The sequence below is a fragment of the Gopherus flavomarginatus genome, chromosome 3 (genome assembly GCF_025201925.1).
Source record: "Gopherus flavomarginatus isolate rGopFla2 chromosome 3, rGopFla2.mat.asm, whole genome shotgun sequence".
Taxonomy (NCBI): Eukaryota; Metazoa; Chordata; order Testudines; family Testudinidae; genus Gopherus; species Gopherus flavomarginatus.
In genome coordinates, this window is record NC_066619.1 from 201,363,861 (window position 1) to 201,390,396 (window position 26,536).

Below are 26,536 nucleotides of genomic sequence, written 5' to 3' on the forward strand. Positions count from 1 at the left end.
TCACTTCTCAAAGCTGAGAGAAAAGCAGGCAGACAGACAAAGACTCAGACACAAAATTCCCTCCACCCAGAGTTGAAAAAAATCCTGTTTCCTGATTGGTCCTCTGGTCAGGTGGTTCAGGTGAAAGAGACATTAACCCTTAGCTATCTGTTTATGACAACCATGAAAACAGATTAACAAATTTTCCTTTTATTCCTATAGTTAATATTTTGGCAATTTCACTTTAAGGTTATTTATACATTGCATAATGATACAATCTCTATATGGCAAACACAAAGTTAGTTTTAAAAATATGTTGCCGACTGAATTCACTTTTCAATTTCAGGAGGAACATTTCTATTGGTCTCGAGTCTCACAAAAGATAATTTTTATGAAGCTTAATCTTCAGGTCAAATTTGACCTCATCGTGTCCTTCAAATTATTATTTTCATTATATATCAGACACTTAAAAAAAAGTAAAATCACACTGATGCTGTATGGCATATGTGAGACACTATGATATTATTGATACCAGTATTATAAAATTGCAATGAATCTTACCAGATATGCAGTGTAAGGTATCTGTGAAAATGTTATGATTTGCCAAGTATGATAATCTTGTTTACAGGTTTGTATCATCTTTGTATTGTGAATTATATATTTTTGATATATCTGTATTTCAAACGTGTACTGTGCTTCTGGGTGACATCCCAAGACAAAAGGGCACCAGCACTATCTAGCTTGCTTGATGGCCTATCAAAGGCAATTAGCTATACAAAGAACCCATGGAACAGAAGCCTGGGGCTCCATCTGAGTCAGCCAGATGCGTAGGGACATGCCTATGGATAAGGGACTCCAAGGTTTTTCCAGGCCTATGTGCTTAGGGAGAGGATGTACAAGCCACATGGCAAAGGCTATAAAAGGCAGCTGCATCATCTTCATTTGGTTTTCAATCCTGCTTCTCACCTCTGGAGCAACTTTTCTACAAACTAAAGCTCTGAACAAAGGACTGAATGATCTATCCAAGCGTTGGATGTGTTCCAGAGGGACTCTCAAGCCAACAAACTCTAAGAACCTGATATATGTACTTTAAATCTCTGTATGTATCTGACTGCTTTACCATTTAACAAATCTCTCTTTTTTTTTAATAATAAACCTTTAGTTTTAAATATTAAGGAATTGGCTGGCAGAGTGACCTGGCAATGTGGCACGTCCTTTGGGGATCAGAAGAACATTTTGTATAGCAAGAAGAGTTTTAAAATTACTTCTCACCTTACTGGATCGATTTGCTAATTAGGAGCCGGAGAACTGGAATGCAATAAAGGGAGCTGTATGATTTCTTTTTTCAGCTTCTTGATAACCAATGTGTGAGATCAGGAGCACAGTTCATGACTAGTTGGTGAGTAACTTCAGTGTGAACCACCAGTTTTTGGAAAATCTGCTGTCCTTTTACAGCCTGCTCTGACCCTAGCATTTTCAGTGAAGGCTACACCCCAGGTATCCCGGGTCGCACACACAACATTTAAATTGGACATAGTAATTAGGATCTCACTACACTGGAGTTTTATTAATAGAACAAAATAAACTTCCTCTTTCCCTCCCCCCAAAAAAGAAACCTCACAGATTTGGTTTTGGGTTGCCTCTTTAGCAATTGAGAAATCAAAGCTCTACTACAATGGGATACAACTCCTTAATATAATTAAAAGAATAAAAACTTTTTTTCCTCCCAAAAAGAAGAAAAGGGATTACATATTTATGGCACTTAACCGGAGTACTATTATCTCCTTATTGCAACTACATGCTTCTGGCTTGGATACTCTGTCTGCTGAGTCTTATTTTAGTTGTAAAAAAAATTTGGCGGTGGGTGGGTGGGGGAGAGGAAATAAAGCACAGATAAGAATAATTTCCAGTTTGAATGTTGACCAGCAGCAAAATGGGCTCAATTAGTCCTCAATGCCAGAGAGAAACATACTGTATAATGTTCAAGTACTTATTTGTTTTAATATCATAATTATAGTTTCTTACACAATTAGTATTTTAATGTTCCTGACAATAGACAGCACTGATTACTGAAAGCTTGCATTTTATCACAATTTTAGTCTGACCACGGAATTTTAAAAAAACAAAACAAAACAAAAAAACATGAAATTTCAAATTCCCCAGGCAACTTTCCCTCTCTCCCTCCATGGCCTGTGGTTTTATCTCCTTAATGTGTGATCCTGTTAGATCCCACAAGCTAAGCAGGGCTGTATAGGTCAATAGTTGAATAGGAGACCTCCAATAATGCTCAAGTGCTGCACAAAGTGGGGTTGGTGACTTAAAGTGGCACTCTACCCTCTGAGTAAATATTGAATGGGGGCCCAGAATCACGCTTCCAGAGCTGCTCTTTTTGGGAATGAGATGCAAAACCAATCACTGCTACTTGTAGCCATTACGAATCCTATGACGCTCTGCGCGTGCACCAGAGCATGCTAACCCAAGTGTCTGTCCGGACTATATTTTTACTCATGTAACAACTAACTTTCACCACCTAACTACCCACTTAATTTTCAGCAAAATACAGTATTCTTCACTTCCTAACCATTGGATAATGCTGCTGTGCTTACTTCATTGTCAAGTGAAGTGATCCTGTCTATGTATTAGCTACCTCAAAAGAGTGATTAGGCTTAAATACTCACTTTTCTTCTGCCTGGGCTGCAGTTTTATCATCTAAGTTTTGCACCTGGGTAACTCAGACGGTTAGGAAAACTACTATGTCTCCTCAGAATATGCACAGCTTTTAGAATAATCTATAATGATAAACATCAATTTTGTGTGTGAAAACTTTCCTTACTAATGACCCAGAGTAAGTTCCCCAGCTTATTTATGTAGTACAACGTTATTAATTTGACAGCTTTGACTAGCACTGAGAATTTAAATTATTGGCTTGAACTGACAAGCTGCCAGTCTGAAATGCTTGCACAGTCCTGGTTTTGAGAGAAAGATATGGAACTGCTGGAATAGATCTGAACAAAACCCGGCACCTACAAAGAATTCTAAACATTTTCCTCCTCCTAACATCTGTCATGGATATTTATTTCTAGGGAATTCCTAAAAAGTTCTCTCATAAAGAAAATGTAAATTGTTTGTATTGGAAAACCATGTCAATGATGGCATCAATATCATCCTCCCTCCACCCCTCCCAGCTACATTATCTTGCTAGCGGTACCATGGTAACAAAGAGCCAATGAAATAAAAGAATAACTTTGCGAAGATCTATTTGTATAGAAACTAGTCTACTCCTTCCACTACTCCTTCCACTGCTGGAGAAGATGTAAAGATTCTTTGCATGACCTTATCTTTAGGTGCAAGATCAGTTTAGACAGAACCTCGCTTTTAAGTCCATCTGAGATAGCACCTTCAACAGCATAAACATCTACTAGCACCAGTGCTGGCAATCTAATCACTATTTAACGTACTTCTTCCTCCTCTTTTTTTTTTTTTAAAAGACTCAAAGATGTTTATCAATGGACTGACTAAAATTAATTTGCTTTTAGCTAAAAACCTAAATTTCCATATTCAATAACCAATCACTTCTGTACAGTAAGAAAGCAGGTATTCTCTACAGATTGCTAAAGAATATAAAAAATGTGAATGACAAAGATGTGACTCACCTACTCCTTTCCCTGGAGAAAGCATCTGCTTGCTTTCCCTACAATCCTTTTGTCAACACATTTTAATTCATTAATTATTTGTATTATAATAGCACATAGGAGCCCCAAGTCATAAAATAGGGCTCATTGCATTAAGTGCTCTACAAACACAGAACAAGGAGACAGTTCCTGCCCTAAAGATCTTATAGTCTTTTGCTTCTAGGCTATGGGTCCTCACCCATTTTCATATGGTACACCACATCTTAATAGTGTCTCAGGAAACCTTCTCTGCCATTTATTATCATGCAGACCACCAAAAACTCACCAACAATCCCATGGCAACCACACACAATGTATTTAGTTTATTTTTAGCTTCTTTAAATGCAACTTAGCAGCTGGAAACAAAAAGGACGCAGTACAACGTGACCATCCATTCACCTCTCTGAAAACCACCAAGTACTCCATGAACCACAGCTTAAGAACCTCTATCCCACAATAGCTAGACCAGTGGTTCTCAACTTGCAGCCGCATGCAGCCCAATTAGCACTCAGCTGTGGCCCAGCTATGTGCTAAAGGCTGCTGGGCTACCCGGACGCCCAGCATGGCATTGGGGATCTGGGGGCTACTGGTTGGCCCCATGGGGGCAGGTCTCCGGGGGCTGCCGGCCAGGTCCAGGGTCAAGGCTGCTGCACGGGGAGTCGTGGGGGGCAGGGAGGGGGGCTGTGGTTCTCAACCTGCGGCCCAGGTAATACATAATGAATAGTTGAGAACCACTGAGCTAGACACACATTTTCAATTTAAGGATATTTTATGTCACTCTGGTTTCTATTTGCTTCCACAAATGCATTCAGTCCTATCATTAGTGCTGTGTGGAAAGTACTAACTTTGCTCTGATATATGCTTCTTTGAAATGCATTAATAATTTAAACTTCAAAATTATTGCTCTCAAATCTATTTCATTTTAATGTAATTGTGAATATTAGCTCTGCAACTGCAGACAAATGTTTACAGAGACCTCTTCCTTTGTGTCTTCCCACCATCTAGAAAGCAATAACTATTTTGTGTTTATAATTGTTTAGAATGTGTAATATGAGAGCTTATGGGCTAAGCATAACACCAAAGTCAACAGACTAATTCCTATTGACTTCAGTGGGAGCAAGATCAGACTCTGCCATTAAAGAGACACAGCAATCATTCCAGAAGAGGACCCAAACCTGCAATTCATTGGGTCTCCGCAGATTTCACCATTGTGGTCTCCTTCCAGAAAGAAACTTTTAAAAGGACAATTTTAGGCTAATTAGACATTCAGTGAGATAGAATTTTGGAACATGAGATTTTCCCCACTTTTTGCAATACTCAATAGTCTAGAAACTGAAGATTTATTTTATTCCATAGTTTTGAACAAGATCTATGGCACAGGATAAACCTGCATGTACAACTTTGGAATTCTGAACCGTTGAATACTATTAGGTCCCACTGTATGTTTTGTACTTTGCCAAAGACTGCTTCTAGCAGAGTTAAGAACTTCACTGGTGCACCACTACTCTAGCAAAATTTGAGAGAAGTCCAATCACTCAGATTTAAAGAATCTATGAACTCTGCTGGCACAACCTGAGGAATCCATAAGATCCATCAGCCAAATCACTGAAAGGTAGGCTACGCTCTGTTGATGTGGCCTTTTGAGCAGGGCTTTGGAGCAGAGCCTAAAGCTGGAGGGCGAAGCAGCACTGGAGCAGTGGAGCTGCAGGTTTTTGCCCGGAGCTGGAGCAGAGCTGGAGCACAGCTCCAAAGCCCTGCTCTGAGACTGTAAATTCCAGTCTGGTTCAAGGCTGTTATAAATTCCAAACACTATAGTAACAGGTTTGAATAAGTTTCATTGTAAAAAAAAGAATCATCATTGAAAAGATGCATTTCTAGGGGGATCCCGCAGGGACCAGTCTTTGGCCCTATACTATTCAACACTTTTAATCAGTGACCCTGAAGAAAAAAAAAATTCATCACTGATAAGTTTGCAGATGAGACCAAAAATGAGGGAGTGGTAAATAATGAAGAGGACAGGACACTGATACAGAGCAGTCTGGATCATTTGGTAAGTAAGGTGCAAGCAAACAACATACATTTTAATCCAGCTAAGTGTAAATATATACATGTGGCAACAAAGAATGTACCCCATACCTACAGGACAGGGACTATCCTGTGAAGCAGTGACTTTGAAAAAATTTTGCGGTCATGGTGAACAATAAGCTGAACATGAGCTCCCAGTGTGATGCTGTGGCCAAAAGGGCTAACGTGATCCTGGGATATATAAACAGGGAAATCTCTGTTCGAGTAGGAATAGAGAGGATATTTTATCTCTGTATTTGACACTAGTGCAACTGCTGCTGGAATACTGTATCCAGTTCTGAAGTAATGAACGCATTCTTGGCAGACATGCCAAGCCTTGTTGAAATCCATCAAAACAAAAACAAAAACAAGACGGAGAAATTCTTTACTAAAAGATAAATGATAAAAGTTGGTTTTTGGAATTTTAGAACAAAGGCTGCAACAACAAAAGCCAGACAGGTAATGAAAGAAATGGACAAATATAACCCCCAAATCCTTGGAATAAGTGAATGTCAATAGCCAGGAGCTGAGTTGAGAAAAGGCGATTCAAAAATCAAAACAAAATCATAACACATTCTGGGAAGCAATACAGTTACCACACAGAGGTAACAGCAAAACAGCAAAATCTCTTACAGAGTGGTAGCCAATTAACAGCTTCCAGATAAACATGAAAATTACAAATATACATTACATATCAACAGGCAACTACCATGACAAGATCTAAGATCAATTCTACAATGGTCAACAAACTCTGACTGACAAAATTGCCAAGCATGACATCCGCTTAGTAATACCAAGGTTGGGGATGACAACAACAGAGTGGAGAAGGCAATGGGGCAAGTGTGACCTTGGTCCCCAGAATGAGAAAGGTGTCAGATTGGTAGAACTGTGGCAGGTATCAGGACTCAACTGATGAAACACTAGTCACACACATAGATATCCATATTGTAACTTGGACAGAATCCCATGGAACCAATCTGACTTTTTATGTACTGGAAAGAACTTTAGGTCAACTCTCCAAAATGGGAGCTGTGTCAGAAGTGATCACAGGTTGTGTGTCACAAGACTGAAGATCACACTTAAAAAAATAATAGAACAAGCATAGAGAAAACTGACAGCTAAAGTCTAACAGACAAGACATTACATCAGCAATTTTGAATGGAACTGAAAAACCCATTTCAGATGTTATAAGCCTTAACACCATCACAAGAAATCTATAGACATGTCATGGTTCTTTCTGCTTGATAGTTTAATAGATGCCGCAATGCCTGCAGTTTATTTCCAGACAAGTCTGGATATGTGAGGCCACATGGAACTGTGTGCAAGAAAGGAAACAAGCCAAAGCAAAACATCAGTCCTCAAAAACACCTTCAGAAAAAGCAGCAGACAAAAAGAAAGGATAAAGTAGCAAAGAGCAACATGGAGGAAATATTTGAATACAGACGCTGAAGCAGTTGCTGAAAGAGGCACTAGTAAAACATCACATTTTTAAAGAATCAACAAGATTCTGACTGGCAAGTTTACACCAGCCGGAGAGCCCGTTAAGGTTGAACAAAGAGCTTAACAACAGAAAAAGAACATAGAGACATGGGCAAGAGCCATGGGCAGAGCACTTCCAAGAGGTGAGGAACAGGCCAACACCACAAGGAATTATTGATATTGACAAAGAAATCAAACACCCAGAACTAGACACTGTAACATTTCACATCACAAACAAGGAGAGAAAAATGCATTTAAGTTAAAACCTGGGAAAGCTGGCAGGTGCAGACCAAGTCACCAGGGAAATGTTCAAAGCTTGTAATGACGAGACTATCAATAAAATTACTGAATAGTTCAAAACAGTACACAGCCAGGAAAAGTTTGCAGAAGAATCTAAAATAATGGCAGTATAGTCAAAATACCAAAGAAAGATGATCTAAGCAACTGCAGTAACTGGCAAGACATTACACTCCTTGCAGTGATAGACAAAGTTTTCCACAATATCATCTTAAGCAGAATAAAATAGCAGATAAGGAAAAGCTAAAGGAATATCAGGTGGAATTTTGACCTGGAAGATCATGTGTCAACCAGATTTTCACCCTATGACTAATTACTGGAAACAGGAAGTAAATGGCAAAAGCCCACATCGTAAACGTAAGAGATTTTGAGAAAGCATTTGACAGCCTCCATCACAATTCACTGTGGAACATCTTGAAGTGTTAAGCTATGCCAACAAAAATGATTAAAATCTTCAAGGCCTTGTATAAGGGTGCAGTATGTACAAATAAATAAAGGCAGACTTGAGAGAATGGTTTAACAGCTGAGGGTGCCAAAGATGAGTTCTCTCGCCTTTGCTGCTTGGCAATATCATTGACTTTATTGTGAGAAAAAGCATAGATGGATCCAACACAGGCATTGTGTGGCTTAACAGTAGTACATGAGAAGATCTAATTTTTGCTGTCATCATAGCTCTTCTAAGTCACAGCTCAAGCTACATGCAAGCAAAGATCAAAAGACTGGTCTGGCATCACAAGAAAGATGGGGTTAATAATTAATTATGAAAACACAAATGTAATGAGAACCTCAGACACGTCCAACTCAAGCATTACATTAGAAGAGAAAAGATTACAACAGGTGAGTCAATTCACATATATTTGCAGTAACATGAAAGCCAATGAGGATTTCAGGAAGGAAATAATGTCATGAATTGGCAAGGTGGCAGCTGCATTCATCACCTCAAACAAGATTCATCAGCGGCAGCTTAAACAAAAAATCTGCAACTTAAGGACCAAACTATGACTCTTTAATGCCAATGTTATTTCTACCTTAAATATGGATGTGAAAGCTGGAAAATCCACAAAAGGTATAGGCAGACATCTAAATGCCTGTAAATGCAAATGCCTCAGGAAAATACTAGGTATAAAATGGAAAAAAAATAAAATAAGTGCCTGAGATTTATCAGAGTCGAACAACTTCTTTACCTCTGAAGCTATCCAGGAAAAAAAAAGATGATGGAAATATCTGGGACATGTAATATGGATGAAGCCAGAGCCTCTGCCATAACAAACATGCCATTTGGAAGCTGGAGAAACATGTAAAAGAGGCTGACCAAAAAATCCCTCCATTGAACAGTACTTACAGAAGGAAAACTTATACCATCTAACAATACTGAGAACGTGCAAAGAGTAGCACAGGATAAACAGGGATGGCAGAGCCATGTTCATGTCCAAAGTGACATCCGAAGGCATGGGAAGGATGCAAATTCAGATAAATTTGAGACATCCAAGGTGAGATTTTCAGAAGTGCTCAGCAGTGATGTAACTCTGTTCCCACTGAAAACAACAGGAATTTATGTTGACTTCAATGGGAGCAGAGGTAAGCCATCACAGAGTGCTTTTGAAAATCCTCTCTTCATAAATATCTGAAATCTTTATCATTTAAAAAACCATATAAATAGTACAAAAATACAGTTCATATTGTAGATACATTGAAAATACATTAGGAGCTTTCAGTTATTTTAAAATGGTTGACAGTCTAGAAACACATAGCTATGGTTAAAGCTCATGTTCAATTTGTGTTCATTTCTATGACTATTTAAATCCTGAATTATATCGCAGTGTTTCTGTCTGTTAAGGAGAAGACGAATGACTTCACTGTGTAGAGAAACTGATGAGCCTAAGAGAAAGGATACAGCAACTTCCTATGATTAACAACAAAAATTGGGTAAACGCAGGCATTTTAAACGTGTAGAAGCACCTGTAATGGAAAAAATGCATAGTTGCTTTTAGTTGGAAACTGTTGTCTGGAAACCTCAGCCATTGTGGGGAAAAGTGGCTATAGCTTTTAAACACCAGACATTCCATTTTATTTCTAAGACTAAAGCTATCATTTATTCAGGCACCTCTCAAGTAATCCTGAGATGAGTTTTCATTCCCTTTCTATAGACCTGATTTCAGCTCCCATAAAATAAAAAGACTTCCAACCTCAATGGTAGATCAATCAGGCCTTAAATTAGGTCACCTTCATAGCTCATAAACAGAGCTTTACAAAAAGCTACGGTATATGTGACGTGTCTTGTGCCACCTGGCTTTTCTATGGCAGGGTCTATAGTGGCTGCTGTTTATGCCCCCAACTCCCTCTTTGTACTCGGTCCTCTAAAGACAACAGGACACAATTCATCTGGTGCTTTAATAGGGCCAATTTCATACAGCTGAAAACAATTATGAGCCAAGTCAGTTGGGAGGAAGAATTTAATCAGAAAAATGTGAATGATATTTTGGAATAATTTAAGAACATCTACTAGATGTCCAAAAAGCCACAATCTAGGAAGAAAACTGTGCTGGTTAAAAACAATTATCCCCACCTGGTTTAGAGGGTAAGTGAAAGCAGCTGTAAACAAAAATTTGTATATAAGTGGAAGAAAGGGGGAGCTGATACTAATGACTACAAATCGGAAGTTAGGAATTGTAGAAAATTGATAATGGAAGCCAAAAGGCACAAGGAAAAAAATCTATGGCCACAAGAGTTAAAGACAATAAGGAGTTTAATAATACATTAGGAACCAAAAGAATCTTGACAGTTGTGCTGGCCCATACTAAACGGAAATGGTGGAATTATCAGTTCTAAAGAAAAGGTAGAGGTATTCAATAAATATTTCTGAACTGTATTTGGGTGAAAAATAGGTAATATAGTCTCATCAGATGGTGATAACACTCTTTCCATTCTACTAGTATCTTTGAAGGATGTTGAACAGAAGCTATTATGGTCAGACAGTTTTAAATCAGCAGGTTCAGATAACTTGCATTCAAGAGTTTTAAAAGAGCTGGCTGAGAAAATTGCGGTACCATCAACTCTGATTTTCAATAAGTCTTGGAGCACTGGGAAAATTCCAGAAAACTGAAAAGAAGCTAATGTGCCATTTTTAAAAATTGGTAAATGGGATAACCCGGGTAATTATAGGCCTCTCATCCCAACATCAAATCCAAACAAGATTATGGAGTGGCTGATACAGGAGTTGATTAATAAAGAACTAAAGGAGAGTAATGTAATTAATGCAAATCAACATGGATTTATGGAAAACAGATCCTGTCAAACTAACTTGATATCTTTTTTTGATCAGATTATAAATTGACATAGGTAATAAAGTTGATGTAATAGACAGACTTCTAAGGTGTTTGACTTGACATCACACAACATTTTGATCACAAAACTAGAATGATACAAAATAAACATGGCACACATTAAATGCATTAAAAACTTGCTATCTGATCCATCTTAAAATGAAGCTAGACATATTCAGACCAGAAATAAGGTGTAAATTTTTAACAGTGAGAGTAATTAATCATTGGAAAAATTTAACAAGGGTCATGGTGGATTCCTTATCACTGATAATTTTTAAATCAAGATTGGATGTTTTTCTAAAAGATATGCTCTAGGAATTATCTGGGGGAATTTCTAAGGTCTGTGTTGCACAGGGGGTCAGACAAGATGATCATAATGGTCCCTTCCAGCCATAGAATCTACAAACCTGAGACCCCATACCTGGCAGCTGTAGGATCTTTGGGGGGGTGGGGAAGGTCACTAACACTAAGACAATGCTTAGGGTAGAGTTTATTTCATTCAAAGAAAACAAACTCATTCAGCTTTAAGGAAGATGCTCCTGAGTTTGCTGCACTTTTAACGGGACATATAAATGGTGAAAAAGTTATGCTTTTGTGCATTATAAAGCTTTGGGTGTCCCTATGTAATTCCATGAGAAAGCACAACCCTAAAAGGATTTGGATGCAACTGTGGAGAATGGTATGGTATGTTCTTCACTGATGAGGGGCTCCATTACCGCTAATAGTTCTAGGGTAAGTGGAAAAAATGTGTATAGTAGCATGGAGACAAGGTATGTGTGGAAACAGTACAGATGGCTCCACCACTGCTACAGGAACAGCTCTGTGGGAAGAATAAGGGGGAAGAAGAGTGAAACAAGCTGCTAAACAAAAACAAAATCAGGGAGTAGGAGGAAGAGATTATCTGCTTTTTATCCTACCTCCTGTCATAGTATAATTCCCAAATCTGGACCTTAGCGTCCGAAATATGGGTACTAGCATGAATTCCCCTAAGCTTAATTACCAGCTTAGATCTGATAGGCTGCCACCAATCAGGATTCTGAGTACCTGATAAACTCTGGTCTCCCGAAACCTTTCCCTGGGGACCCCCAAGACCCAGATTCCTTGAGTCTCACAACAAAGGGGACATGCATCTGAAGAAGTGGGTATTCACCCACGAAAGCTCATGCTCCAAAACGTCTGTTAGTCTATAAGGTGCCACAGGATTCTTTGCTGCTTTAACAAAGGGGAATAAACCATTTCCCTTCCCCCCTCCTTTCTTCTTCCCAGCTCTTTCCCACCCTGGGTACACTAGGAGACCACCGTGATTCAACTCCTTGAATCACCCCTTCCCCCTCCCTTCTTCCCTGGAGAGAGATACAGAGATAAACGCAGAGAGCAGGTTTTTCTTCCCTCCTCCCTTTCCTTTTTCCCACCAATTCCCTGGTGAGTGCAGACTCCCTTCCCTGGAGTTTTACAAAAGATAACCAAAAAATCAATTAGATTCTAAAAAAGAGGAAAACTTTAATAAAGAAGAAAAAAAATAAAACTTGTCTCTGTAATCAAGATGGTAAATATACAGGGTTTTTATAGCTCATAGACAATAGAAAGAAGCTTTCTCCAGCAGAAACAATTTAAGCTACTTCCAGCAAGTACCCATCTGCAAATAAGAAAAACAAATTAAAAGACTGTAACAGCCTTTTTTTCTTACTCACTATTCTGAATAGATAAGAGACTGTAGCAGGGAGATTGGCAGAAACCTGGTTGCACCTCTAGTCCCGTCCAGGACCCAGAGAGAACAATGCACAAAAACCCAAAACCCACAAACAAAGGCTTCCCTCCACCCAGATTTGAAAGTATCTTGTTTCCTGATTGGTCCTCTGGTCAGGTGTTGCAGGTTACTGTTTGTTAACCCTTTACAGGTGAAAGAGACATTAACCCTTAGCTATCTGCTTATGACACCTCCCCTTAAAAACCTATCCATTTCCAACCTTGACCACACCTGAGCTGCTGTTCGTGCCCATAGCTATTTCTCAGAGGCATCACCATGAGCAGCAGCACAGTGAAACAGACATGACCCTCAACCATATTGTTTCTGGCGAACCACTTGCAGAGTACTAGAGGCAGGAGAATCAATTGCATTCTCCTATAACTATAGTATAGGGGCAAAAGATACTTAGGACAGAAAGAAAATACAGACTTCTCCCCCTCCTCCTACATAACATACTCAGCAGTAGCAAATCACATCTGTATTCCACCAGTAATCCAGGAATGTAGGACAATCATGTCAGTTATGTCTAGAGCTTCTTCTTCTAGGGCCAAGAGGGAAGCATTATGGGAGAGCTGAGCAGTAATACAGACATGATCCTTGCTGCAATTCTCTCTCAATCTCATAGTAAATTTAACTTTCTCTGACCCTGATACCTGCAGATTTGTAGGGCTCTAGTCATAGTTATCCGCTTTATATCCGTGGATCATTTTTGCGGATAGCATCGTGGATGCGGATTCAAATCTTGTATCCGCGCAGAGCTCTGTCAGTAAGAGCCATGCAGCCACTGTGAGTAACTGCGGTGCAGACCCTCCACCTGCCCTGGGCAGGGGACCGGGACATGGGCTGGGGGCTGTTCAGGCCTCTCACCCAGGGCAGGTGAAGGGTCTGCCACGGCTTCCCACAGCTGCCCAGCCAGCTCTTACCATGGCCAGGCTGCGGCTCCAAGCTGCCCTCGACCAAGCCGGGTCAGGGAAAGCGACACTGGCAGTAGTGGAGAGTCTGGGTCCCTCCACCTGCCCTGGGTGGGAGAACCTGAGGGGTGGGGAAACTGGGTGGGCTCCCCGCCTGGGGCAGGTGGAGGGACCCAGATTCTCCACAGCTGCCCACCTGGCTCTCACCGTAGCTGGGCTGCGGCTCTGAGCCGCCCCCTCTTCCTGCTGGTGCGCCATGCTGAAAGCTGTGGGGAGCCTGGTTCCCTCCACCTGCCCTGGGTGGGTGGCCTGGGCAGCTCCACCCCATGTCCCTGCCCCCTAGGTCCTCCACCTAGGGCAGGTGGAAAGATCCTGCCAGCACAGCTCTCCCCAACCCGGCTCCAGTTGGGCTGCTCAGAACCTCAGCCTTGCCACAGTAAGAGCCAGGGAGGCAGCTGTGGTGGACCCTCCACCTGCCCTGGGTGGGGGACCCAAGCAGCCCCTGTGCAGCTCCACAGATCACCCCTCTCGCCCCCAAGCCAGGCCAGTGTGAGCCCAGCCAGGGAACCGCAGTAGACCCCACACCTGCCCGCAGTGCGGGGGCTAAGAACAGCCCCCAGCCATGTCCCTGCCTCCCAGGCTCCCCGCCCAGCTGAGGGCAGGTGGAGGGTCCATGACTCCATGCGGGCTCCCCACTGCTGCTCACCCTGACAGTGCTCCAGCACGGGATGCCTCGGAGCTGCAGCCCAAACAGGGTAAGCAGAGCCCTGCAAATCTGTGGACAGCTGCAGATATCTGCATCTGCAGACAATTTTTGCGGATCAGATGCAGAGATACATTTTTGTATCCGTGCAGAGCAATAACTGTGACTACAGTTCTTAGAACATCTATTACTGTGGTTATCCTCTATTGCAGACATAGCACAAATATTGTGTTTTCTCAGTTCTACTATAACATTGCTTTTCCTTGTTAGTTTCTTTGAAAAACAAGAAGAGTTCAAACAAACTACTACACATTTAGACTCTAAAAAGAGTCTTATACCATCAAAATGCAACAACTTTAACACAGGCAAAATATTTTGGTCTAAAAAATTAGAGGAAAAATTATATTTAAAACATTTCCAAAAATACTCTCTCTCTGTCTCCACAAATTACCAATGCATATTCTAAAATACCTTGCTTAAATAAATAAGTCTACATTTATACTGACAAAGCAAATATCAGCCCTGGCTAATACAGTAAGTGCTACAGAAAAACAAAAAACTGATACTAAAGAAAGGATTCCATATCACATTCTTACATACGAATACAAGAACTTTTTAATATTCACTTTCAACTCTGCTCTCTCCAATATTGGGAATAAGATTTTTTTTTCCTTGTACAGATAAAAGCAGTTGGAGGAAGTGAACAAGTGCAGGATCACTAATTTTTAATTAACCTATCAGGCTGCCTGCTAATCAGGTGCAGTTATCGTCTCTGCAGAAGCCTGCATGTCCTGGAGCCCATGATTTTCCACCAGGGTACAATCATGAAGGAAATAGCCATTCCCCCTATAAAGCACAGAAATCAATTCAAAAACAAGAGAAACAAAGTAAAGAAATATATAAAAAGGGAAACATTCTACCAGTTTTCATGTTTACCCTGCTCAAATTTTTACTCTTTCATGGGAAAACTTCCAATTTGATAAAAGATATGATTTAAGTATGATTTCCTCACATCATTAACAAAATGTTAACAAAATGGGCCAAAACAAACATCTTGAACGCAAACCGCATTTCAAGATTCACTGTGTGGGGAGGTGTTCAGATGTGAATCTGACATTCTGGTTTTGGTTATAGGCTGGATCCAAAACTGGAAGGGACTTATTTTGCAATTCAGGTGCAGCGAAAATCTCCTCAGAAAAGCCACTCTCATACAATTTCCTCTCAAGATACCACCAATCTCCGGAGAACAGCTCATCTTATAAGATTTTCACTATCTCTAGAACAGCTCAAGATTTCTGTATCATCAGATCTGAAACTTAGCCCTGATTTGGCACTGACCTCGTCTAAACTCTACCAGGATCTTTCAAACACCGCTTCTTCAGCCATCTAACTTTCACAAACTGTGATTTGTCACCGTGCATTTCTCTTCCCAAGCCCCACAAGTCTCTCCAAACTGCTTGGATTCCCTCCAGATCCCAAATATATTTCTCTAGGTTTATTCTCAATTTCAGAATCCTACCTAAAGCTATTTTTTAGTGAAGGAAATAAAATCTTCAAATAGCACAGTAAAAAAATAGAAGGCTGCGAAAGGAATTCAGGGTTTACTTCCAATAAATACATTTGGGGAGGTACTTTTACCTTAAATACTTTGACACCACTCTCATTGCTTTATAAAGAGCATACTTGTTATATGATACAACAATAACCTTGTTCAGTGGTTACTTTCTCTTCACACCAAGTTTGTATATATAGTAAATAATATTTTACATTTATATAGTACTTGCCACCAGAAAGGACCCCAGGAAGCTTTACAGTGAACAAATATTTGTAGCACCGTCATGCTCACCCCAAAAGACAACTACATTAAAGAAGTAAAAATGTGACGTTAGAGGATACACTAAAAATGATTAGGGGGAGACGGCAGCAGAATAACTGAAGTGGAAAAGAAGTTGTTTAACCTGAACATCAGCATCCTGAAGGGGCTGCTGACCAATGAAGAGCCCTATGTTACCAGTGTGACAGGTTCGGTCACAGAGACTCCCTTGGGACTGTCACCTGATGTGCTGAATTTGCCTCTGAGCCTGTTTTCCCTGCCATCTTGGGACTCCAGAACCCTGCCTTGTTGAGCCAGACATGCTAGCCTGCTGCAACACACAGACCCAGGTCTGGTCCATGCCCCCAAAACTGCAGACTTTAACCAAAAACTGCTCAGCAGGTCACCTATCTCATGCTTATCTTTAGCGTATTACAAATAAAACAAACAATCAGTAAGTATGGTTCACACTTTCCCACACCAGATCGGTTTTGCTCAGAAGACCAAATAACTCTATACTGAGACATTCCAAATAGGAAACAGCAGCTACTTGAGAACACATATGGCAAAATAATGTCAAACTAGAAAACCAAGATGCTCATCACTCATAGGTAAGGATAAGATTTTGTCACAAAGGTCCCGAAAGTCATAGAGTCCATGATTTTCAGAGACTCGTGATATTTTCCGCTTTAGCCCTGTGCTATTGAGACTGACAGGGGGCCCAGAAGCCCTGAGCTGCCATGAGTGGTGGGTACTGGATTCTCCAGCTCCCAGCAGCAGATCTCAGTCTCTCACCCCCACCATGGGGCTCAGGCTTCAGTTATCCCCCTGTCAGGCCCCACCCAATTAGTTTTAGTAATTTTATTTCTTAAAGTATTTTAAAAGCATTTTAGCTTCTGTGAACTTTTGTTTATTACCCATGACCGGTGACTTTTACTAAAAATAACTGACAAAATCTTAACGTTACTCATAGGATTTTATATGTCTTCTCACATTTAATGAGCTTCCAGTGCTTCATGCTAGCCAAATATAGTAAAATTAACTAAAGTAACATTGCCATTCAAATACACCGACTTTGACAGCAAAAAGAAGTTGCCATTAATTCAATCTCTGCAAGAGGTATTCCTGAGTTAATTCCTCAGCAGGAGCTGTAACTTGATCACCATGGATATCTGACAGAGTAAGTACACAGAAAGAAAATAGTGAACCAAAGTTTTAGAAAACAAAGAACAGTGCTAGAGACAAAGACTGTTACGAAGAACAAAAGATAAGAATTGTGCTTCAAAGTATCTGCTCAACAAAAAATGTTAAGATTCTCTTACGAAACAAATTAAGAAGAAATGTAACTTACTGGTAAGGTCCCTGGTAGAGAAGCATCAAAGAAAGATACCAAAGAATTAGGTGGTGCTGCAAATTGGACTTGGGAGCCAGAGAAAAGCTTTGAGTTGGAACTGATCTGTGCATGAATTTCCAGACCCACCACTGCTACCCATGGAGCAACACTGAAAGAGAAGGGGAAAGTAAATATGATTAACATATACTCTCTTAAACCTCCATAAACTTCTAAACACAAGACCAAAAAACCCTTGCAATACCATGTGGTAGCACTGCGCTGCTGATCCATAATAAATATCGAAGGGAAATATGAGGCAAACTTTTTCATTATATACAGGTACAGGATGGTAAGTAGGAACAATTATATAAGAAGGAAAAAAATAAAGGTCTAAATCCATGAAATCTTACTCATATGAGTAGCATCAATGAGGCAAATCCACACAAGTAACAGCTTGCCTGATCAACCTCCAATTTTATACCCAACAGAAATTATAAATATGAATTGTACTTCATATACTTTGATAAGTCTCCAACAAACAGGTGGCATATCAATTATGTATACATTGTCAGCTAATCACTTGCAAGTTGGAAAAGGTTGTACTGCATTAGCATAAACATTAGTAGTCTGATAATAAAGAAATCATAATTTCCATTGGAGAGCAACTGCTCTCTGAACATATTCCACAAGAATGAGCTTCTACATATCATCTGAAAAGTAAATGCAATTCACACATCCATAACCCTCATATAGGCAAGAGATGGGTGTCACTTTCACAGTGTGAATTGCTTGACTGTTTCTGTAAGTAATTACCTGGCCTTGTACAAATGAAATGACAGAAATATAGTATTTCACTGGTGAAGTCAGGTTTGTATAACAAGATACTAAAGCAATATTAAGTACTTAGATATAGTTGATAAGTGGGAAAAACATTGAACAAATACATCACATGCAGCATTTCTTTCAAAAGTGAACACAATAAACTTGATCTGTCAAGACTTGAGTTCAGGGTTCTGTCTTTCTCCTTCAACCACTCACTACATCACTACCAAAAACTGAGTAATGGGATGGAAATACTGTCACTTAGGATTATTTTCAGGAATTTAAATAAAGTATTTTACAACAAATAGTTCTTCTCCATGTGTTGACTGAGATTACAAAATCATATTTGTAAAAGCAAGATTCATTAGCTATGTTTCAGACATCAGGTAGAATATCTAAGGCCCTAAATCCAAAAACTCTTACAGGTGCTTAACTTTACAACTTTGAGAAATCCCATTGATTCCAGTGAAACCTGGGAACGAAATTAAAAAGACAACTCATGATAGTAAAGTTAAGCACATGAGTAAGAGTTTGCAAGATTAGGGCACCTAACACTGCTTTCATTATTTATGCGGTTTTATTTCAGCATTTATCTCAACAAGGAATCATATTGAACTGGCTTGTGGTGGCTTGGCAGGCAGTTACTTGTTTATGGTGGCTGCACTGTTATGCTCCAGAAGCTCAGGTTTCATTTAAAAAAAAACAATTAAGTATTGTATCTAGCTATTATGTTTGAAACCAATGATATTTGCCTGTATCTGCAGAAGACCTGAAACAATAGCTCTGACGAATGTGGACAGCTTGCACCCATGTGAACAGAATCTTAATTTTGAATCAATTATGTCAATTTTAATATCAACATTAAACTACTTCATTGCTGATCAAAGTACACACAAAAGTAGAGGTGTGATGAAATTACAAGTACCTGCACAATCTACTGAGAGTGGCATCTCATTTCTGTGTTGTGAATAGGTGGAAATTTAGACTACCTCACTCACCATCTCCCATTTTGACCTCTGATCTCAGTTCAGACTCTGAAAAACAACTGATCTGTTTAATTTATGTTTATAGCCTGTTTCTAATTAATTTCACATACTATACTGCAATGTTTGGTTTGCAAACACTGCAGAAGAATGATTGCTTAAAATGATTTTCACTAGGATTTTCAAGTACTTAATGGAAATATTTCCATGCCTCAAGTTTGGAAAAAGCTTATTTTTACCTAAATTTTGGGCATAATTTGACTTGAAAACATCCCCCCAAAATCTCCCTTCTAACATAAGGGTTTTTTTTTCCCAGAAGCTTTCTGAAATAAGGCCCTTATTCTGCATTCAGATGCATATAGTCAGAGCCTGGGTTTCCACTCAGGTGCAAAGGTCTCTACATGAACATCAGATTGTATCAGAGCTGCAACTTCCCTGAACAGGAAAAACCCACAATTCTGTACAGTGCTTTATCTATATTAGGTTTATCTAAGAAGCCAATCACTGTAACATGCAACTGCATCTGATCCCTGTGTTAAATAATGTTTAAATTATCAACTGGTGCAGAAAAAGCACAATCCCAAATTCAAATCCTGGCAAGCAGTGAGCTTCCAAAATCTCCTTTGATTCTTAAAGTTCTTAAAAACCATTTATTCTCGCAACAGGAATACGATGTTCTAGTGTCTGATCTACGGGAACTGGTGGGAAATCGGGGAAAGGGAAGGGAAAACTTGGGTGGTGAAGTTAAGAAACTGTAGGGGGAGGGGTACATAATTTGAGAGCTGATATTGGGAGTAGCTGAGGAATATTAATGGGGATGTGAAACCGTGGGGGAATCCAAATAAGGGCATGATATTGGGGAGTATAGCAGGGGGCGAGGAAACTGGGGCAGAAGTTCCAGGGTGGTGAGATGGGTACAGTGAAGAGTTAGGATATTGGGCATAGCGTGTGTGCAGGGAACAGGACAGCAATATCCCGCAAGCGGAGCGATCGGGGTGCGCATGGGCCGGACCGAAATCTATCAGCCTTGTAGTCACGCACTCCGCGCTAGGCTATCGCTACCCCCAGTAACCTGTGCCTTACCTGCGCTCTCCCGCAGGACTTTTCCCCATTCTCCGGCCAGAAGCGATGGGCCCTGGGGCCTGCGCCCTTCTCCGGCTCGGTCCACTGTGCAGGGCGGCGACATCCCCGGCTCTGCAGCGCGGAGCTAGAAGGGAGCGTCGCAGTATGGAGGCCGCCATCTTGCTCTGGGCAGGTGATGGATCAGCTGACCCAGCCGCGGCTGCGGCGCCTCCTGGGAAATGTAGTCTCTCAGGGGAGAAATTGCGGGGCGGAGAGGGGAAAGGAAAACTACAACTCCCGCCAGGCCAGGCCAGGCGAAGCCAACTGCTCCTGTTCCTGCCCTACCACTCTGCTCTGGAGTTCTGCGGGGAGTATGAAGGATGTTGGTTGTTCGCATGGCTGGCGACCCAGGGAAAGCCCAGGGCTGTGTCTCTGCTGGAGGAGGATCTCACTTGATGCACAAGCAGCCACCACCCCGCTACCTGAACTGAGATTTGGATCCAGAGCCCCAAAGCTCAGGCTCCAAGGATTTGGAACGTACCCGTACAGATATGGGACCAGTCGGGTTCCAGCTGCTTGCAAAGTTCACATCCAGATACCTGGCCCATCTCCTGTTAAACGTTTGCAAATACGTGGACTTCACTTTGAAAAGATTGTGCATCATAAATTCTCATAATCTCTCTCTCCCTCTGGCCTTCTGTCACTGATCAGCTGCAAATTGGCCTCCTCCTACTCTGAGCCCATACTCAGCTGCTCTGGATTGTTGTCATCTCTGGGCAAGGGTCAGTCTAATGAAACTGTGTTTTATAATCAAAGGTCTCCTGGCCCATAAGATTGCCATTTAACCCTTCTCAAAGGACAGTTTCACACAGTGCCAAAAGACATTAGTGCATTGCATCAAAACATCTTGCTGTAACATTAAGAGGTTTCACAAGCCTTGATACTTGATTGATACATGTTTGCAGTATGTAGGCTCATCCTATGTAAAATAACAGCAATCCTGGAGATCCTAGACAGAAGGCAATCCGAATACCTTGATTTTATTTATAGTTATGTACATAATTTAAATCACTTAAACACTGATAATTCGAGCTGCTCTGTGGCTAACCCCTGGCTCCACACAGGCAAAGATAGACTAACTTGTGCATGGGCCTTACATTGCCAGTCATATCATTTTTCTCTGCCCCTCCCACCCTGTGTCCATCTTGTTTGTTTAGATTATAAACTTTTTGGGACGGATTGTTTTACTACATGTAAGCTAGCACAATAGGGCCATGATCAGGGTAGGGCCTTGAGGGCTACTGTAATACAAATAAATAATAACAAAAATCGTGCATTGTCACATACTTATGCAAACATCACAGTTGCTAGTTATACAGCTACAGGGCATGGAGAATAGAATTAATAACTCTCTTCTAGATCACAGGCCTGTGGAGCTTAAATGAGAATAGTCATTAGCTGTTGTTTATATCATTTTTTGTAGGCCAACTGCTAGGAAAAGAGAATCAGTCACAAACATTTGAGCAGGTCTGATTTCATCCAGTAGAGGACAGTGGTGCACATAGACACCAGCTAGTATTTTGCAACCCTTATGTCTTTCATCTTGCCTCAAAACAGAATGCAAGGAAGTTGTGACTGCAAAAAACTCAGAAAACTGTGGAGTGTAAATTATTTAGCAAGGATAGCACATTCTATTCTTTTGGTTCCATAGTTCTGGTTTTCATATACAATTAAAAAGTGAGGTAGTGAGATGAGAAGGATATTAATTAATTTTAAGAGAGAGCTGAACAAATTTATGAGTGCTGTTGTATGACAGGATTGGTTGTGACGGTGAGGGGCAGGGCTCAACAGGCTTACTTCCAGTTTATGTCTTATGTTCCTAAAGCTCATGCTTCAGGGTTTCAGCCGGCCACTGGCAGGGTCAGGAAGGGATTTCCCTCCCCCCACAAATGCATTCTGGGAGAGTTTTTTTTTTCTAACTGATTGCCATTGCATAAGTGGGATCAGGAAAGAATTTCCCCCAGGTCAGATTGACAGTGACCTTAGAGGTTTTTTGCTTTCCTCTGTAGTGTGAGTACAGATCACTTGCCAGATTATCTGGGTATCTCTCAGTTAATAATTTCTCTGCCACTGTGGGAGCCTCGGGCACTCAAACACCTTGATCCCAGCTATTCACTGCCTGTGATGCATAACAGGTGAGTCTCCTGGGGATTATAATACTTTGGACCCGGTTCAGTTGGGCTTAGTGTGTCGGTACTACCTGGTATGGGTGGTCTGTAATGTTTAGGAAGTCAGATTAGATGATTCCTTCTGGCCTTAAATCCTGTGATTCTATGTTCCTTTTAAAAAGTACCATTTGCAAGATATGCTTAGTAGGTATTTATTTCTGTTTGTTTATACAATCCAGAATTTTGGGAGTGCTGGATTCTGGGATTATCTGTATTATCCTCTCAAAAACTGATGAGCAGAAAATAATGAGGCAAAATAAAAAAAATCCTTGCAGCAAAGATGTACTGGACACAGCAGCTCAGTGTCACTTTTGGGAGAAAGAAGGTCCATTGTCATTCTGCATCATCCCCTGCAATAGTACCCTGGGATTTTCAGACTCCTTAACTTGAATCACAGATCAGTGCTGTTTAATCAGTAGTTTTATTTTAAAGTTTTATTTTATTTATCTTGCAATAAACTCTGTATGGGCAGACTCCTGGTCTCCTATGGGTCCCCTTGGAGCTGAATGGGGCTCCATGCAGGTGCAGGGGTCAGCCCCTGGCAAACTCATTGGAGGATGAGGCTTTAGTGCAATCAAATGATATTTTGATAACAAGTTCATTCCTTTCACCATTGTCTCCGGAAGTTCATCTGGATTTTATAATTATTTTCTGCTTTATAGGGAGTGGTAGGTAAAAGTAGACACTTCTGAATGTGGTGGTTATGTTTGTCCCAGTGGGAAAATGGCAAGTTTTTGGCTATTGTACTTTCTTTTAAGCCCAGTATTGTGGTGTAGTAGAAGATTTCACAAATAATAAGTAAGAAGTTAAAACCTTATCAATATTAAAACCATGCTAGGTAAAGCCCTGCCTTGCTATGCTCTAGCAGATTTCTCCACTTTGAATATATAATTGAAAAAGGGAAGGGTCCACTTAATAGGAATGAAAAGGGCCTCCACCTTCCACACCTAAACAACCTTCTCATCTTCCAAAAAATACTCAGTGGCTTTTTCACTTAAATAGTTTTGGAAAAGACCCAGTGTTTGTGCTTCAAGCTGCCCCACACACCCTCTTACTTCCTTTCCCAGAAAATCCCATTTTAAAAAATCTTTCTGATTGGCCCTCTTTCATGCACACGATGCTGGTTAGTTGCAGGCAAGCAGGGAATAACTGTCTTTTCCAGCAGATTGCTTTGAGGTAAAGGGCTTCCTGTTTTTTGTTCCTTTGGACCCTAGTCAGTGACATACACTTTACAGTGAGTTTATAGATCATGTCCTGCCTTGGAATAGCAGGGTATCTCCAGTGTTGCGTAAAGACTCGCGTGACAGTAGATCTATACTAACCATATCGGCTTCCCTATTGGTGAGAGCCCAAGGGACAGTTTTCTGTGAATCTGAACTTCTTATTACTATTGGAATGTAGCTGATGCCTGAGAGGAAACTGGAATTTCATGTAGGACAAAAGCCCTACTTAGTGTATCATCTAAACCATACACACCCACTTATTTGAAAGAGGATCTTCCTGAATTTCAGTTTAGAGAGTTTGACCGCTCTAAATTTTGCTTTCTTGTAAGCTATGTTTAGCATGCGTTCTTATTCCTTTTGTGGACTGGGAGATCTCCCTGTAGCGTATCAGGGAATGGGGTATTCAGGCCCAAGTATTTGTTGGATGGCTCACAGGCTGTCTGCAGTGTCTTATTTCAGCATGTGGAATAAAAACAGGCAGGAGCTTCTGTTATATTCTGAAGTGGAGGGTGTGGCTTTTGGAACAGTGGATCCCATGTCTATTGAAAACCAAATATCCTAGAAGGAAAAGGAATGAAGATGATTATTCAGTATGGAAACCAACTATGGTAAGGGATGTTTTCAGGCTTCTATAGTTCCTAAACCCACACCTGTATCTTGTTTTTCTCTACAGGTATAACAAGGAAGACTCTCCTCACATCCTGCAATTTTCAGCTAGTAGGTACAAGGATTTTTCATAGCAGATCAGACCATGATCCAACTCATCATGCTTCCTGCAGTGACAGATATTTTTTGCCACCTTCTTCTAAAGTAAAAAAAAAAAAAAAAAGTTAACCAATTAGGGAATATCTTATATTAGGGGGAGGGAGGGAGGGCATTTTTTCCTGACCACAGCAGATAAGCAGCTAAAACAGTTGCCTTCTATGATCCACTAAGCAAGTCTCTGGATGCATGCACACATGCTGAGGTAGGTGGGTGGTATGGGCCTCCAAGTTTGAGGAGATCTAACAAAGCATGGAAGAGTAGAGCAATAAACAAAATAGTATTCTTTACTGGGGCAGTGAGTGCCTCTCACCAGTTTGTTTTATTAAAAGTGCTACTACTGATCATAAAAAGGTGCCAAGCTAACCTAAGACAAAAATCCAACAAATATATTGGCCATCAAATGATATTATACAATAAACACAACACTAACAAAAAAGTCAGAAGGTGGATTAAGTAGTCCTCACAGGCTGTGTCGTAGGATGTGCCTATGGCACGAAGATCCCTGGCCTCACCCTGCAACAGTTCTATGCAGACTTTTACATTCCAAATGAACGTGTCAGGGTGGGTGAGTGTATATTTTGTATTTGAGATTAATTTAACTTGGTAAGAAATAAGATCATTGGCTCCATCCTTTAATTATCTGAGTGTTGTTTTTAATAGGTTGGAGGCCCTGCAATTTGCATTCTATGCAACCCTAAGTTTGGAAAATAAGATCTGGCAACCATAGAAGATAATCGCCTGTGACACAATGCCCTCCTTATGTTTCAGTTTACTTGGATAGGGCAGAGGTACTGTTGTCCTCACTGCACCTGTGGAAGCCGTCAGACTATTCCCTATGGTCAAATTCACAGATGGCATAAGTGGGCACAGATCCACTGTTTTCACTCAACAATGAGTAGAGCTTCAGCCATATCTAACCTAGTATCTCTGCTAACCAAGTAGAACCAAACACCCCTCCTCATGCAGAAAGGTATTCAAATATTGTGGGCATAGGGATGTTTTTCCAGCATCTTTAGCAGCACTGAACTCTTTCTTCTCTTTCACTAAGTTACTTGACATGCACAATTTTTGCATCTCTTCATCTCATGAGCTTTTACTGCTTTTTTACATGATTTCCAGCTGACATCCATTCCTTTTAATGGGAAACCCAAGGTATTTTCAGGGTAACTCACCCTATGGTATTGGTCCCATGTTTAAAGGTCTTTGAGCTAAAATACTGTAACTCAGGAACCAGATTTATATTTAGGTACTACACAATTTTCCAGGAAGCTATATTTTGATATAGCAGAGACAGTGACCAAAGTGGACAAATTACAGAAACATTAATTAATTTGTTTTGTGAGCCTCATGAATTCCTGAAGGAACACATAAAAGGAAGAGATCTAGAGTTTCAGCAAATAAAAATATTTGTAAGTCTATCAGGTGCTTTTAAGTCTCAGTTGTAGTGGTATCTGCATAAAAGAATCCTTTAATAATGTCTTCACATTCCTTATTTTCTGTCTGTTTTTTCCTCTCCCCATTTTTCATTTTGTGTATTGAAAGGAGAAGGTGTGTGGAGGATTTGAAGACACTCTTTTTTTCTCCTCTTTCCTTATATTTTGCTAGTATTTTTGTTTATTTTTCTCCTCCTTCCTTATTTTTAACTGTAGTTGCAAAGAGCTGTTATTGGTAACTATGTCTGAGACCTCATATATTTCCTAAATTAAGAGCAACAACTCTTGTTACAACTCTTGTTTCAGACTATGACTGGATATATAAGGTCAAAGCTATAAGATTTCAGCAGCATATGGTTTCATATAACACAGGCCTAGATCAAGAACTTCCTTCTATGACCCCCTGGATATAAGGGAAAACACTAAGTGCTATTATACAAGGCACAAGTCTAAATCATAACCTTTCATTGTTTCTAAAGCCACTGTGACACAGTCCTATGGCTTCTCATATCTATTTATTTTCAGACAAACTATACCATCCAAACTACATTTGAAATATGAATTGTCTATCACAACATCCTTTCAAATTATTCAGAGCTTCAGTTTCATGTGCTCACTTCAGTTTTAAGATTCCAGCTGACAACCTCACCCAAGGAAAAAATAGACACAAAGACCAATACTAAGTTTGTTTAAGACAAAA

At 40.3% G+C, this 26,536-nt stretch overlaps 1 protein-coding gene across 2 annotated transcripts in view; it reads right to left on the reverse strand.

Moving 5' to 3' along the window:
• GATB (glutamyl-tRNA amidotransferase subunit B) overlaps positions 1–20,377 on the reverse strand; it is a 56,345-nt gene extending 35,968 nt beyond the window's left edge. For both annotated transcript variants that reach the window (XM_050946484.1, XM_050946485.1), the window contains exons 1-2: positions 20,209–20,377; positions 17,339–17,489 (exon numbers count right to left, since the gene is read on the reverse strand). In XM_050946484.1, coding sequence (XP_050802441.1) covers positions 17,339–17,489; positions 20,209–20,366 — 309 coding nt within the window. In that variant the 5' untranslated portion in view covers positions 20,367–20,377. The remainder of the gene's footprint in view (positions 1–17,338; positions 17,490–20,208) is intronic.
• Positions 20,378–26,536: the final 6,159 nt, after the last annotated feature.